General features: G+C 30.8%; 2 protein-coding genes across 2 annotated transcripts; both read right to left on the reverse strand.

The window, feature by feature from the left end:
* Positions 1–51: 51 nt before the first annotated feature.
* Positions 52–10,357, reverse strand: EndoU (Endoribonuclease U-specific). The gene is made up of 5 exons (XM_065498323.1): positions 9,848–10,357; positions 9,612–9,786; positions 3,884–4,089; positions 497–729; positions 52–433 (listed from the first exon to the last, which is right to left on the reverse strand). Exons 1-5 carry the CDS (start codon positions 10,002–10,004, stop codon positions 191–193), a joined length of 1,014 nt encoding a protein of 337 aa, XP_065354395.1. The 5' UTR covers positions 10,005–10,357; the 3' UTR covers positions 52–190.
* Positions 10,358–11,627: 1,270 nt separating this feature from the next.
* LOC135963179 (endoribonuclease CG2145-like) lies at positions 11,628–16,699 on the reverse strand. The gene is made up of 5 exons (XM_065514955.1): positions 16,606–16,699; positions 16,358–16,535; positions 16,044–16,249; positions 11,998–12,236; positions 11,628–11,941 (listed from the first exon to the last, which is right to left on the reverse strand). The coding sequence occupies exons 1-5, from the start codon at positions 16,697–16,699 to the stop codon at positions 11,702–11,704; spliced, it is 957 nt and encodes a 318-aa protein (XP_065371027.1). The 3' UTR covers positions 11,628–11,701.
* Between the last annotated feature and the right edge of the window lie 402 nt (positions 16,700–17,101).

Here is a 17,101-nt window from a genome sequence, read left to right on the forward strand (position 1 = left end):
AATTCTGCTGTACATTATGTAATAAGTTTAATTTAAATAAAAAAACAAACATAAATAAATTTAATTTATTAACTATAAATTAATCAAATATACAATACAAAAAATACATACTACTACAATATACTTAAAAGAAGAGCCTCATTTTCTAAAATTTCATTTACATTGACTTAGGAATTTCACTAAAACTAAATTACTTTTCTATAGAGGGATAAGCAGTGGCTATAGTTTTCTTACCATGCCAATCCCAGACATGAGTTATAATAGAAAATTGCACATGACCCAATTGCACGGAGCAGGGTTTACCCACACTCAACAGAAAACAAGTGGTGTATAAACTCAGTTCCAGTTCCGGCGAAGTGCCCACAAATAATGTATTATAGGGCTTGTTTATATGATGAAATTGAAAACGTATGGCGGTTAGATAATGAGAGTCCTAGAAGTATATTTTAAGGAAATTGTTATAAAGCATTGCTAGAGATTATATAATAAACTATACCTTTTCCAAATCCACTTTATTGATGTAGCCTTTATAATCCAAATTACCCAATTTCTCCTGTTCATTGAAATACACCCAATTGTGTAGACCTAGAACATTGTGATCGCGTATCTCTGCCATAAATACATGCTCAAAGCCGGAACTACCAATGCGTCCTTGTCCTCTAGAGTATTGTATAAACCAGGTATCTTTTAACAGCTGTAATTGTGTATCGTAGTTGTTGGTAACAACTCCTTTAAGATGAGGAAATAAGTTTGGTATTATTTTTACTTAACTGTAATTGGAAGTATGATGTGCAGTGAAATAGAGTAAAGAATTAATAGCAACAAGTTCGACCTCTAGAAATATTTTACTTCGAATGAAGCCACAACCACCAGTGTCCGAAATACTGCGAACACTTATTATATATTGAACCGACTTTTGTATTCTCTCGCATATTAAACGAGATATAAACTGAAACTTGTCATATCGAAAATCTTATTTAGAATATGTTCTCTCTATATTTCTGTCCGATATTAAATCCTTATTTGACTTGCCCAAAACCGTCTTTAGTCTTATAACATAGAACGATCAACTGAGGGTTATATTAAAATTAGTTTGAGATCTTTAGTCTTAATCTTGGAACTTAAATTGTTTTACATATTGTTCAAATTTTTAGAATTCGTGAACCGTTGTGTTCCGAACAAACTAAACCAAATAGTTAGGAATATTTATACCCTACACCACCATTGTGGGGAGGGTAGTATGAGTTTGTGCTGATGTTTGTAACTCCAAAAATACTACACCATTTTTCATTGAAATTGATAACATTGTACATGATATTGAGAAAATTCCAAATGAAATTGAGAATTTCAATATGAAATTGAGAAAATTACAAATGAAATTGAGAATTTCCATTTTAAATTGAGAAAATTCCAATTGAAATTGAGAATTTCCATTTTTTAAAATTTTCGATAAGAAATTTATAACCGATTATGGCCAATAAGCTAGGTTGTTGAAAAAAATAATAAATAAATAAATAATTCTTATCGAAAATTAAGGAAAAATGTCAATTAAATAAACAAAATATTCTAATACTATTTTATGTATCAAAACATAACAAAAATTCATAAAAATTAACGGAGTTTTAAAAAAAGAAATGTGTTATTCGCTTGTTTTTTATAATCTTCACCATGACTGGCAAGGGTATATATAAGTTTGTCATTCCGTTTGTAATTTCTACATTTTTCATTTGCGACCCCACAAAGTATATATATTCTGAATCGTTATAGATAGCGGAGTCGATATAGCCATGTCCATGTGTGTTGAATCAACTTTCTGAAGCCCCCAAATAACTTACATACACGAATGATACATCAATATCTCCGAAATTCTTCCGGCTCGGGAAAATCGGTCCACAAATGGCTGAGATATAAGGAAAAAACCAGGACAACCTCGATTTTTGAACTATTTTTGACCCATATCTGGATTACTAAATCATTAATATAGACAATATGGATATCTAATGATAGATATTTCAAAGACCTGTGCAACGACGTATATAAGACCATAGTATGGGTCAGTTGGACCTACAATGGGTCAAAATCGGACTAAAAACTAAAAAAAAATTATAAAATTTTAAAAAACAACTGGAAAAAAATTTAAATTTTGTTTAACTAAAAATATTTAAAATTTTTATTTCAAAGTATAATTTGGTGAAGGGTATATAAGATTCGGCACAGCCGAATATAGCTCTCTTACTTGTTTTTCGTTTATTGTTGTTTGTTGCCGCGTTATATAAAAATCGTGTATAAAAGTCGCGTATTTCAAAAAATGGTTGCTAATTTGAGTTCGCGTAAATAAAGTACAGCGTAAATGGAGGCTTACCTGTATACACAGTCTTATTGACCAACAGGCATATCTTGCAATTTCAAATCACATTGGTGGAATGATGCTGTATGCTCTGCTCTCCTACATTAGGAGGATTTACGTTTAGTATATTCATCTTTGTCTTCACAATACTTTTGATTTTGGACAAATTATTTCAATAGGGTTAAGCATTGGTGAATAGGGACTCAATGGTAAAAGTATTGCTCAAGAATTGTCGACAATTTCACATAAACGACTGTGGCAAGTGACATTGTCACATACCAGAATAAGTTCAGATAACTGATTACCCAACTCTTGCAATCACTTTTAACCCATTCGTTTGCGCTTTCGGCAGTGAACAAACCTCTCCGACTATCCATTTGAATAATACCTGCGGTACCAATTGCACCTATCAGGTAGATGTCGTGGCAACGGGAAGTAGGTATCGAAAGAACTGTTCGGTATCCAACACGAGACCAACCATGTTTTCGACGAAAAAATAAATTTAAATTGGTCTTTCTATCCAGACCACCACATCTTTCCACATCTGATATAATCGTTAATTTTGTTTTTGTTTTTAATTTAAAATAATTTCTATAATGTTTCTCAATTTTATTTAGAATTTTCCCAATTTCATTTGGAATTTTCTAATTGAATTTCTCAATTTCATTTGGAATTTTCTCAATTTCAAATGGAAATTCTCAATTTCAATTCGAATTTTCTCAATTTCAATTCGAATTTTCTCAATTTGAAATGGAATTTATTAATTTAATTTGGAATTTTCTCAATTTGAAATCGAAATTCTCAATTTAATTTGGAATTTTCTCAATTTCAATGGAAAATGTTGTAGTCTAAAGGCCCAACTATAATATGCATAAGCTAGCTTAAGGTAATGTCAAAACCGAACGAAAAGTCTGTTAAATGCTTAAGGAAATTCAAAGAAACTTTTAGGTGGCTATAATGTATTTACGTGCATTCAAAACTATTTAGCCCCATTTGAACATTTATGTGCAACTTGCAATTAAAAAAATACGTATTTCTTATTATTTTATCAAAATATATAAATTTTCTTCATCCTTTTCATTTATTTCTTTATTTTCTTTGTATAAAATAAATAAACAGCTGATTCCGTACGGAATGTGCGACCAGCTTCGCACTTTGCTTAAGCAAATAAAATTCGACGAAACTTGACGAAACTCTCTTAAGTACATTATAGTTTGTCACATACGTTTTATATGTATTCGCACATTTGCTTAAGCTGACTTAAGCTAGTGTATGCATATTATAGTTGGGCCTTAACAGCCACCTTAAACTATGCCGATCGACCCATAATCACTTTCTGACTCCATTAAACTATGTCCGTCTGTCCGTTTGGCTGGGTGTCCAAGTAAACCATAAATTATTGAAATTTTAACAGAAAAATATTTTTGTTAATATTTGTAAAATACCCTACACTTTACTCAGTGTAAGGTATTATATGATCGGTCTTGGCTGACCATACTTTCTAACTTATTAATACGAATTTATTAGTAATCTAACCTTTAAATTCCAAAAATTTCATTGTCTTCTTCATAATGGGTGTGTCGAGAACAGCTTTAAGAAAATCCAACTCTTCCTGTTCCTCCTCTGGTGTTACCTGCTCAATGGCATGCGTATCCAATTCATAGTTATCGAATAGACGACGCATTAAAGCTATTGTTTTCACATCTTCCAGGGCCAGCAGATCATCATGGACCTGTAAAAGACTAAGAGAAATAAACATGATATAAGGTTTTTTTTATACCCTTCAGCATGAGTGTAAATATAAATTTGTCATTCCGTTTGTATTTTCTACATTTTTAATTTGCGACCCCACAAAGTATATTCTGGATCGTGATAGATAGCGAAGTCGATAAAGCCATGTCCGTCTGTATGTTGAAATCAGCTCTTCCGACTCGATTGCTATTTAAAATCGACAAAATGGGAATACAAATGGCAGAGATATAAGGGAAAAAACCGGGACAACCTCGATTTTTGATCTACATATATCTGGATTACTAAGTCATTAATATAAACAATATGGATATGTAATGATAGATATTTAAAAATCCATTGCAACGATCTATATATAGTAAGATGGACCTACAAAGGGTCAAAATCGACAAAAATATTTTTTAACCCGAATTAATTTAATTTTGTTTACTTAAAAATATTTAAAAAAAATTATTTTAAAGTTTAATTTAATATTTTTTAACCCGAATTTTCTTTATCATAAAAAAAAAATTTGTTGTCCTAAATTCATTTTAAAAAATTGGAAAAAAATTTAAAAAATTTTTTTTTAAATTAAAAAGCAATTTAAAAAAAAAAGAATTAATTTCGTTGCTTAAAAATATATAAAAAATTATTTTAATTTTTTAACAGGAATTTTCTTTTTCATCAAAAAATTTTTTTTGTCATAAATTATTTTCCAAAAATTTTTTTTTTTAAAATTGTAAAAAATTTACAAAATTTTTAAATTAAAAAACAATTTCAAAAAAAAGAATTATTTTTGTTTATTTAAAAATATTAAAAAAAATTATTTTAAAGTATAATTTGGTGAAGGCACAGCCGAATATAGCTCTTACTTGGTTTGGTTTAAAATAATAATTTAAATAATTGGATTGTGATTAATAAGGAATTATATCATTATTTATCGCCTTGTGAGTTGATACTTTATTTGCTTATATATCAGTCATTTGGGGCCGATTTACCCTAATTTGAATAACAATCTAAACGAAATTAAAGGGAATATATTGATGTATCAATTATGTATGTGAGTTATTTGGAGGCTCACAACTTAATAATCACGTTCATTTCCTAAACAAGAATGTAATTGTTTAAAAATACTACAAAATTTTGAACGAGTTGCAAAAAGTAATTGTTTTAAAAAATTATAAAAAATCGAATTGTTGTAGTAAAAACTTAGAAATGATTTTCAATTAGTGAACAGCTTACTTTCTTTTTTACTAAGGTACTTTCCAATGACAATTTTCATGTCAATAAACCAACTTTTGAAAAGGAGTCTTAGTAATTCAGACACAATTTTTCAATTAAATCGGTCAAGAACTCTCTGAAGTAGATGGGGTAATAATTTTACATTTTGGCCAAACAGGTGTTTTTTCTAATTTCGACCCCCTACAACACAGAGAGTTCTTGAGCGATCATGTTAAAAAATTGTGTTTGAATTACTATCCAATAGGACTTACCTTGGTGCAAATTTCTTTCCGATCGGAAGACATCGGTTTCAAAAGTTGGTTCACTTGACATGAAATTCCCCATATACTGTGGCGGCCAGCTATTTAGGGACAAATACTTTTTGTTAAATTTTTTGTTACAGTAACAAAACACATGTAAAATTTACACTCAAAGTACACGCTTGTTCGCAAATAAAATTTTCTGAAAATATGCAAATTCACTTAATTGTAAATAAGTTAGAAAATAATCCATCGACTTTTATGATCTGTATCTCATTTTGTTCCTATTACATGTGGCTTTGCGATAAAGTAATAAATCTAAACAATTTCTGAAGTTTTCGATTTTTCATAATTTTTTTAAAACAAAAAAATTGGATATTTTTACATAAAAATTAATTTTTTTACTTCAATTTGTTATTATAACTCCGAAACTACGGAACCGATTAAAACACAACATATATGTGAAAATGTTTACATACCATGGGCAAAATATTTTCAAAATTCAATCAATCAAAAAAAGATTATTAACTACTCAATTTTATGTATATCAAACAAAAAAGTTAAATTTTGTGAAAATGAGCAAATTCACTTAATTGTGAATAAATTCGAAAATAATCCATAGATTTTTAAGGCCGATATCTCATTTTGTTCCTATTACATGTGACTTTGGATAAAGTAATAAATCTAAACAATTTCTACCGTTTTCGATTTTTCATGGATTTTTTAAAACCAAAAAATTTGCTATTTTCATGTAAAAACAAGTAAGAAAGTATGGTCGGTCAAGCCCGACCATATAATACCCTACACTAAGTAAAAGAGCAAAAAAAAATTTCTTTTAAAATTTCAATAATTTATATTTTTGAGTGATTTTCGGAAGTGGGGTTATATGGGAGCTATGACCAATTATGGACCGATCACCATAAAATTAGGTCATGTGATTTATGTCTATATTAAAGTTAACTATGTTGAATTTTGTGTGTTTACCAACATTTTTAAGCACGTTAAAGTGATTTTCGGAAGCGGGTCTATATGGGAGCTATGACTAATTATGGACCGATCGTAACAAAATTTGGTGACATGAATTTTGTGTACATAAAACTTATTTTGAGCGAAATTTGTGTAGATACATATATAAATTAAACATTTATGACCGATAAAGTCCAATTTCGGGAGGACATTCGTATGGGGGCTAGGTGAAATAGTGGACCGATTTCAGCCAGTTTCAATAGGCTTGGTCCTTGAGCCGAAAAAATAATATGTACCAAATTTTATCGAAATATCTTCAAAATTGCGACCTGTACTCTGCGCACAAGGTTTACATGGACAGCCAGCCAGCCAGCCAGCCAGCCAGCCAGCCAGCCAGCCAGCCAGCCAGCCAGCCAGCCAGCCAGCCAGCCAGCCAGCCAGCCAGCCAGCCAACCAGACGGACGGACGGACGGACATCGCTTAATCGACTCAGAAAGTGATTCTAAGTCGATCGGTATACTTTAAGGTGGGTGTTAGACTAATATTTTTGGGCGTTACAAACATCTGCACAAACGCATAATACCCTCCCCACTATGGTGGTGTAGGGTATAAAAATAGTTTTTGCTTCAATTTGTTATTATAACTCCGAAACTACTGAGCCGATTAAAACGCAATATATAAACAGATTAAAGGTTATATAAATTTGAACTTTCCTAAGTCAATAATATCGGACTAACCCTTTTTGAGTTATCATAAATTATGTGGAGAAACATCTAAAAAAAATCATAATTTTTGAAAAAAAATTTTAAAAAAATCTATCCATAGAATTAAAAAATTTTACCATTTTGGTACATGATGCATCAAATCTACACTGAATCAATTAAGTCTCCGTACAGACATACTCATAATATAAACTAGCAATTTATGGTCACTTTTCAATACATATTTAAAACTTTTTTTAATTAATTTTATAAAAAATCTTATAAACTAGAAATCAACATAAAAAAAATACAAACGTTTTCCTTAAAAACATAAAAATTTACATAAATTCAATAATTGTACGAAAAGTATCACCAAAAAAGTCTCCGTACAGTTAACCGTTTTAAGGCTAGGAATCCCAATATTAAACTTAATTGCATTTAATATGTGGTAGGTCCTCCTTTCTAAGCAATTGCTTAATTTTAATGGCTGTGCATGGAATGGACCAGCTTTGTTGTTGTCAGGGAATCCAAAAATAAGCAAATTTTAATGGATAGAAAGAAAATTATTATTAACTTGCAAAATGAAGGAAAAAATCTAACCGAAATCAAGGATATTGTAAAAAGACCACGCTCTTCCATTCAGTACGTTATTCAACAGTTCAAAAAAACCGGAACAATGGCAAATAAACAAAGAACTGACCATCCAAGAAAAATAGACCACCACTTAGAGAGAAGAATTGTACGATTTGTAGAAGGTAATCCAAAAATTAACGCATGTTTAATTGCGGGAAACTTGAAAACTAGTGATGAATTAACGGTAAACCCCCAAACTGTAAGAAACGCTCTTAAACTAAATGGATACAATGGTCGAGTAAGCCGTAAGAAGCCCCTTGTTCGAAAAGTGAACATGAAAAAGAGATTGGATTACGCTATCGAGCATATTGATAAAGATTTTTTTATTTTGGGATCGAGTTATTTTTAGCGATGAAAGTAAATTTAATGTTTTTGGTTCTGATGGAAGAGAAATGTTATGGAGAAAGCCAAATACTGAAATGAATCCGAAGCATTTGACGCTAACCGTAAAGCATGGAGGAGGTAACGTTATTGTTTGGGGTTACATGGCTTCATCTGGGGTGGGATAACTTATTTTTGTTGAAAACACTATGGTATAATATGCATACCTTAATATATTAAAAGAAAACTTAAAACAAAGTTCTGGAAAATTAGGCTTGGGACGTTTGTATTGCTTCCAACAAGACAACGATCCTAATCACACCTCTAGATTAGTAAAGGAATGTCTTATTTATAATGTTCTTAAGCACTTAAATCGCACAGCTCAGTCACCTGATCTCAACCCGATTGAGCATATATGGGATCACTTGGAAAGAAAGGTTCGGCAGCATAATATAACAAGAAAAGATCAGCTAAAAGCAGTTATAATGGAAGAGTGGTATAAAATAGATTCCCTGACAACAACAAAGCTGGTCCATTCCATGCACAGCCATTAAAATGCTGCAATTGCTCAGAAAGGAGGACCTACCACATATTAAATTCAATTAAAATTAATATTGGGATTCCTTGCCTTAAAACGGTTAACTGTACGGAGACTTTTTTGGTGATACTTTTCGTACAATTATTGAATTTATGTAAATTTTTATGTTTTTAATGAAAATGTTTGTAGTTTTTTTATGTTGATTTCTAGTTTATAAGATTTTTTATAAAATGAATTAAAAAAAGGTTTAAATATGTATTGAAAAGTGACCATAAATATCTAGTTTATATTATGAGTATGTCTGTACGGAGACTTAATTGATTCAGTGTATATAGTTGTTAGTGAAGCCTTTTTTTGCTGATAATATCAGAGTACTTCGAAGTAACTTGTGCAACATTTTATCAGGATTGCCGCATAATGAACATATTAATGACTGCTCAAACAGTATTCCGGGGGGGCATTTTTATGGGAACGATATTATCCATTTTCAATACCAAAAAAGCCTTATAAACAGAGAGTATTTGTGGAAAATTTCAGCTAGCTACCCTGTTTTTAACAGACAGATAGGCGTACAAACGGACGGGCATAGCTAGTTAATCTTAGAATCTTATGAGAACCCAGAACATATATACTAATTTGGGTCTGCGACAAATATTTTGATGTGTTACAAACGGAAAGAAAATTAACCCACATATTTTTTTTGGTAGTTATAATACCGCTTTCTACCGGACACCCTACTTTGAACCAGAAGTAAAACAGATTGTTATTGTTACTCTTAATAATATACATATGTCTATACATTAGCACACGTTTACAACAAAACAGCTAATAAACAAAATCAAAATATTCACACATTTCCAATGAAATTCTGTTACAAACTTGTGAACAAAACTTACGGTTGTGGTGCTCTATCATCACGATAGGAGGCCTTGGTTTTACCCTGAAAATTTACTTTCGCCAAATACGGATTGTGTTTCAATTCGAGTTCATAGAGATTTTGGGTAAATTCATGAATTTCATGTTCGGTTGGTGTGGCATGATCTTGCGAGGAGGGATCATACATGAAATGCTCTGTAAATATAAAGAAGAGTATTTTTAAGAAATTTGTTGGTTTAAAAGATTTGTACAGTACCATATAAATGCCAGCCTATGATGGCCAAGGCAGCCAAAACTCCAAATAATACAAAACGTTTGATTTTGGCACACTTTTCATCTTCCACAGATGTTGTAGTTGTCGTTGTGGTGGCGGGGGTGCTGGTTATATTGGTTTGTTGCATAGGTATCGACATTTTTCGATTTTTTTTGGTACTGTTGTTAATTACTTATAATTACAATTTTTCCATTTATCAGAGATTTTGTATATTAATAAGTCTGTTTCTTTTTAATTATTATTTTACTTCAACCACTAGTAGGTATGTTTATTTTTATTTTTATCTTTTGAATTTTTTATTTTGTCCGCCGTCTCTTTTGATTTCACTCTTTCAACTGTTTTTGTAGGTATATTCGACAATTTGTTTTAATATTTTAGTTTATTGTTTTAAACATTCCGTGTTTTGATTTGAGATCATTATATTATTTCATTGCGTTGCCTTGTTGTTGGTATTGTTTTGCTTGTTCATTTGAATAAAACTCCAAATGTGTGTGCTCATTCATAATGTTGTTGTTTTGAATATTAGTAGTACAGCTGTCTGTAAAATTTTGTTAAACTTTGAGATACAAAACAACTTTTCACACACATTTATCGTTTATTTTGGATCTCTAGAGAGTCGTTTATGTCACACACAAGTGTAAATATTGGAGAGAAGATTTTTGGGGCAGTAATGTTAATGTAGTGCTTTTTAAAACTCTAAATTGGATACGATTTAATGCATTCAAGTATCCATAACAGTTTTCCAGTTGAATATGAAACATAGATGAAGCTTCCCACCACCGATCATTACAGATATGAAACAAATGACAGTTCACAAACAAGTAATATAGAACCGTATGGATATTTTGAGGTCTCAATTTTACAATAGATAGCGTATCATTTGAACGCGGTTTTTGTTTTTAATAACTTATATCTACTTTTTAAGGAGTTATTGAACATTATAGTGTAAACAACAAAGTTTTTTTTTGTTTCAAAAATGTCGAATTTTTATCGAGTTTAAGTTATCAATTTGGGAGCACCAAAGTAGGACACCAATCCTATTTCTTCGTCTGTTCCTCGTCGGGCACTGCAAAAAGCCTTGTCGCTACTATTTTCTCTTATAACTTAGGATATATTCACATTTGAAAATTAAGTTTTCCTCATTTTTACCCATTCCACTCCATTTTTTTTTTGATAGCAACGGGTCCAAATATTTCCCGATTTTCTCAATTTTTCTTTTATTGGACTAACTACAAATATATATTTCAAACAAAAAAATAATTATTTAAAAATAGTGACCGACTCCTATGTTATATGCATTTGAATTTAACACATTTTTAAATGGCGATTTTACGCTTGTTTTTGGGAAAAAAGTAAATTTTTATTTTTAAGTTATATAAAAAATTTCTGAATCCCATTTTTAGGATTTTTCAAAATTTTTTTCGCTATTGTGAGATTCCTGATAACAATTTTTGAATTCGAATTAAAATTTGTTCTACATTTTCTTGTTTTTTCCTTTTTTATATGAACATTTTTCGATTTTGGTAGGGCTTCACTCGTATTTTATACCAAAAATATTTAAGTATTATAAAAAACTCAAAGATTTTTTACCTCAAATATCTTAAATCATTAATAACTTTATGAAAACTGATATTTTTGGGAAAATAAGCTAAATTTTTGATACCAAAAAATCGATTTCTAGTATAAAAAACTCAAATATCTTCCGGATTTTTCTAGTTCATATATATTTTGTTATTTTTATTAATTAATTCAAAAACTTTCTTATTACAAATTATGCTCAGAATTTATATTATCTAATTTTTATCAATTTGCCTTTACTTCAACTCCTTCCTTAAATCACTTTAATGAAGGATACGCCGAACCAATAGTTTTCTTACCATCCTGAACTAAAGGCCAAGTTACGATTTTAAATTTTAAATCGCCCAACTGCACAGGACATGATTTACCACCACGGAGTACAAAACACACTGTATACAAACTCATTTCTAGTTCTGGACTTGTGCCCACAAAAATACCATTATAGGGCTTTGATTTATTGTAAAATTGCGAACGAAAGGTCACAATATACTGATAGCCCTGCAAAGATATATTAACATTATAAATTGTAAGATAAAACTCAATTATTCATTTACCTCGGCCAGACTCTCTTTCTCAATATAGCCTTTATAATCCATGTGGCCCAAACGCTCCTGATCACTAAAATACACCCAATTGTGTAAGCCAAGCACAGTTTTTTTGCGTATCTCTCCTAAGAATACATGTTCAAATCCAGTGCTGCTTAATACTTTATCACCTGGCTTGCGTGAGTAGGGATAAAACCATAGGGTTTTTAACAGCTCCAAGTGGCTGTCGGTATTGTTGGTAACAACATCTAGAGGTTATAAAATTAAAAGTTTAAATTTTACTAATTAGTATGTTCTGTGGCCTCTATATATGCTTATTACTCGTGAAAATGATTTTCGGAAGTGGTTCTCATATGGGAGATATGACTATTTCTGGACTGATCGTCACAAAATTTGGTAACATGACTTTTGTGTATATATAACTTACATATTTGTATTGTATTTTATTTGAATACCAAAATTTTTAAGAGATTCATGGATATTTAAGTGATTTTCGGAAGTGGGCCTTATATGGGAGCTATGACTAATTATGGTCCGATTGCCACAAAATTTAGTTGTGCAACTTCGGCTTATATAAAACGTATTTATGCTGAATTTGAGAGCCTAAATATTTTCAGATAGGGCAATCGTATGGGGACTAGAAGAAATAATGCACTGATTCTAACCAAATTCATGAGCCAATAGAAAGGATTGTACAGAATTTTGTTGAATTACCATTGAAATTGCGACATGTAGTTTGATTACAAGGTTTATATGGACGGACAGATAGACGGACATCGCTTAATCGACCCAGAAATTGATCCTGAGCAGATTCTTATAATTTAGGGTGGGTGCTGGGACAATATTTTTGCACACGTTACAAACATCTGCACTAACCTAATATACCCTCCCCACTGCTGTGGTGTAGGGTATAACTATGGTTGTACCATGATCACTGACCATGATAAGTTATTACCACTGTAAGCATGTTGTGATATATTCACCATTTATTTGACTTTTCATGATGAAAATTACATCGTATGATTTAAAAAATGCGGGATTTTTCAAATTTTTAGTTTTTATTTTAAAACATTTGTACAATATAAATTTATTCAAAGTATTGAACATTGTTAGCTATGACCTTTTCCCATTTTTCTGACAACATATGGATTCCGAACCAAAAAAAAACTCTTTTGAGGCCAAGAACGAATCAAGCCAATGTCGGATACTCTGTTCCAATGATCTATCGAAAGAAATAGTAGTCGGACGAAGCAAGTATGGAATATAAGACGGATGATTCAAAACTTCACAACCACTTCAATCTAAATATTTTTTAACAGGTATTGTATAATGTGGCCGAAAGTTGTCATGATGGAATATTACGCCTTCATGTCTGGCGGCATATTCTGGGCGTTTTTCGGCAAATGATCGCTTCAAATGAATCTGTTGCGATTGGTTAAGGTTCCATATGATGGTCTGGTCAGATTTCACCAGCTAATAATATATAGGACCCTATTGCGCAATGTATATTTGGCTTTGGTGTCAATTCAGATGGTTGACCTGGCTTCACATGCGATCTCTATCGTAATGGATACATTTTTCATCACAAATAAGGATTCGGTATAAAAATTCTTTTTTTCAATCATTCAAGTATCATTTCGGACAAGCAAAATGCATTGTACCCAATTTTCCTGCTTGTGGATGAACTGTGCTGCTAGCAGACGATTTGAAATTGCTGCTTAAGTAGCTTTCAATGACCTTGCAAGATCTTGTTGAGTTTAACAACAATCTTCATTGAGTAGTGCCTCCAATTCTTGGTTTTCAAATTTTTTTTGGCTGGCCTGGTCGATCTTTGTCTTCAGTGTTAAAATCACCACTTCTGAACCGCACAATCCATCTTTCACATATTGAAACCGATGTAACACATTCACCATAAACTTTGGTGAGCAATCGGTGTCCTTCAGCGGTACTTTTTTTTCAAATTAAAAGAAGCAAAGCAAAAGTTCCTGCATATGACGCTTTGTTTTCGAAGTAAAAAGCTTTGTTTACACTATAATGTTCAATAACTAAGTGAGAATAAATGTGAGATGTGTACCCTTCAAAATGTCAAATTGTCGACAATAACAAAAATTGCATCATTCAAAGGGTTGAATGATTTCTGTTATGTATTTAAATAAAAGCCTTTGAATAAAGCAAAACAATTAGATGTTGGGAATGGATTTATGGAATGAATGGCTGATATTTTTTAATTACGAATTATGATTTTATTGAATTAAGCACAAATTTCTGATTGTGATCCAAGTTCCGGTTCTAAGTAGTCTGATTTTACAAAGTAGTTGAAGTAGTGTTGCTATTTTCTATGTACAAAGCCCCCATACAAATGTCCTCCCGAAATTGGACTTTATCGGTCATAAATGTTTAATTTATATATGTATCTCCACAAATTCCACTCCAAATAAGTTTTATATACACAAAATTCATGTCACCAAATTTTGTTACGATCGGTCGTCCATAATTAGTCATAGCTCCCATATAGACCCGCTTCCGAAAATCACTTTAACATGCATAAATCGCTTAAAAATGTTGGTATACACACGAGATTCAACATAGTAAACTTTAATATAGACATAAATCACACGACCTAATTTCATTGTGATCGGTCCATAATTGGTCATAGCCACCATATAAAACCCACTTCCGCAAATCACTCAAAAATATAAATTGTTAAAATTTTAAAAGAAAAATGTTTTTGCTCTTTTACATAGTGTAGGGTATTATGCAGGGTCAAGCCCGACCATTAGAGTGTCCCTTAGAATTAAATTTTTTCAAATGTTGAAACGGTACCCTCTGAAAACTTTCGATTTAATTTTGAGGTGCATTTATAAAGGGAAAAATTAAATTTTTCAGTTTTTTTTAAATTTTTGCCATTAAATAATTACTTTTGCAATTCAATTTAAAAGAATCGAAATGAAAAAAATTCTGCCACTAGAACAAAAAATGTAGGAACATAATTAACATATTTTGTGAAAAGTAAAGTTTATTTTTACTTAAAATATGTCCATATTTACTTGTATATGAGTTTTTATCTTCATAGGATACAGTTAACCTATCCGCAGGTATAACAAAAAAAAAATATTTTTTTAACGACAGTTTCAAAACTACAATTTCTAATTTTTAAAAATGTTGTTAAACAAATTTCAGGTTTTTTTGATCATCACATGGAAATTTATTTACACCATAATAGGGAATAAAAATGTGAAAAAATATGTCAATACCTCCTATAGTTTTTCCGGTCCTGCGATTTTCGAGAAAAACTAATTTTTTTCCATATTTTGGCGAATGAGCCCAATTTCCTTACTGTTATTAATTTTAAGTAAAATCTGTTCAGAATATTATAGTGCAGGTAGTTTTAAATATAGTCTGAAGTATTCCTAAAATCGGAAAACGTTAACCCTTAAATCGTGAAGGTCAAAGGTAAAATTGTTCAATATTTGGAATTTCTAAAGGAAAGATAGCGAAATGTTATATATTTTTGGGCCGATTTTGATGAAACTTAAGAAAAATATAACATGAAGACTAGTATTTACAATCACAGTACAAAAATTTAAATTAACCCTTAAGAGCACTTGGGGTCAAAATGAATGTGTTTTTCGTGATTTTAAAAGTTGAGGGTCGTTTTGGTTGTACCTGCGATTAGATTAACTGTATCCTATGAAGATAAAAACTCATATACAAGTAAATATGGACACATTTTAAGTAAGAATAAACTTTTGTTTTAATATTTCTCAAAATATGTTAATTTTGTTCCTACTTTTCTAGTTCTAGTGGCCTGAGACACGTTAATGGCCTGGGGATTTTTTAATAACTTTAACATTTTTTAACCAATTTATGTCTTTTATATCTCATTAGAACGATAATTACGTATACATTTCGATTCTTTTAAATTAAATTGCAAAAGTAAATACTTAATAGCAAAATTTTTAAAAAAATTTGATACATCGTACTTTTATTTTAATATATGGGGAAGTAAAAACCTGTTACAATTTTTAGATATGATGGATTTTGTTTTTGCTTACCCTTGGATTTCAAAAACTCCATTGTCTGCTTCATAATGGCAGTATCAAGTATAGCTTTTAGGAAATCCATTTCTTCCTCTCTTTCCTCGGAAGTTATATCCTCATTCTGATATGTGAATAATTCATAGTTATCATATAAACGACGTAATAGTAAAGTGGTTTTTAAGTTAGGCAATGATAAAGCTGTTTCATTAACCTGTAAAAGACTGAAAGAAATTAAAAAAAAATGTGTAAATGCTTTTTGCTGAATACCCTTATAATAATAAAACAAAAACAAAAATTCCAATGATCTTTAAAAATTTACTCTAACTTACGGTTGTGGTGCCACATCATCTGTAGCGCTAGTATCAGTTTTACCCTGAAAATTTACTTTAATTAAATAAGGATTATGCTTCAATTCCAGTTTATATAATTGGCGGGTAAATTCGTCTATTTCTTGGGGAACTGGGATAAAGTGATGATCTTCAGAAGGAGTTTGATAGTTAAAATAAGCTGTAAAATATAAATATGTTTGTATTTAGATGAAGGTTAATTTGTTAAATATTTATTTGGTGGTACCTACCGTAGATCAGCCAACCAGTTATAATGGCCAAGACAGTCAAAACTCCGCATAAAATAATACGTTTGATGTTTGCACATTTTTTGCCATTTTCCATTGTGTAGAGCTAATGATTGTGTTTTATGCATTAGATATTTGTTTAGTTTTTTAATTCATTAAAAATGCTTGTTGTTTGTTTTAAATTTGACTAGTTGTCATTTTGGTTACACTCTTTCAAATGTTTAGTTTGCGAATCTCTAACTTGTTTTTTTTTAATTTAGTTTTTTTAGTTTGAGTTAAACAGCTGTCATATTTGGTTTTTTTATTTTGTAGTTGTTATACTCTAAAATATTGTAACGATTTATGGTAGGACTTGTTACAATCAATTGGAAAATCGAATAGGAAGGAATTTTTTTAAACAATTTAACCTTTATGTCAACAGCAGAACTGCTTTACGCACGTCAACAGCCACATACCTGGGTATGTTCATACGTTTTGTATGGTGAATGGCTGCCGTTGG

The sequence above is a fragment of the Calliphora vicina genome, chromosome 1 (genome assembly GCF_958450345.1).
Source record: "Calliphora vicina chromosome 1, idCalVici1.1, whole genome shotgun sequence".
NCBI classification, from domain to species: Eukaryota; Metazoa; Arthropoda; class Insecta; order Diptera; family Calliphoridae; genus Calliphora; species Calliphora vicina.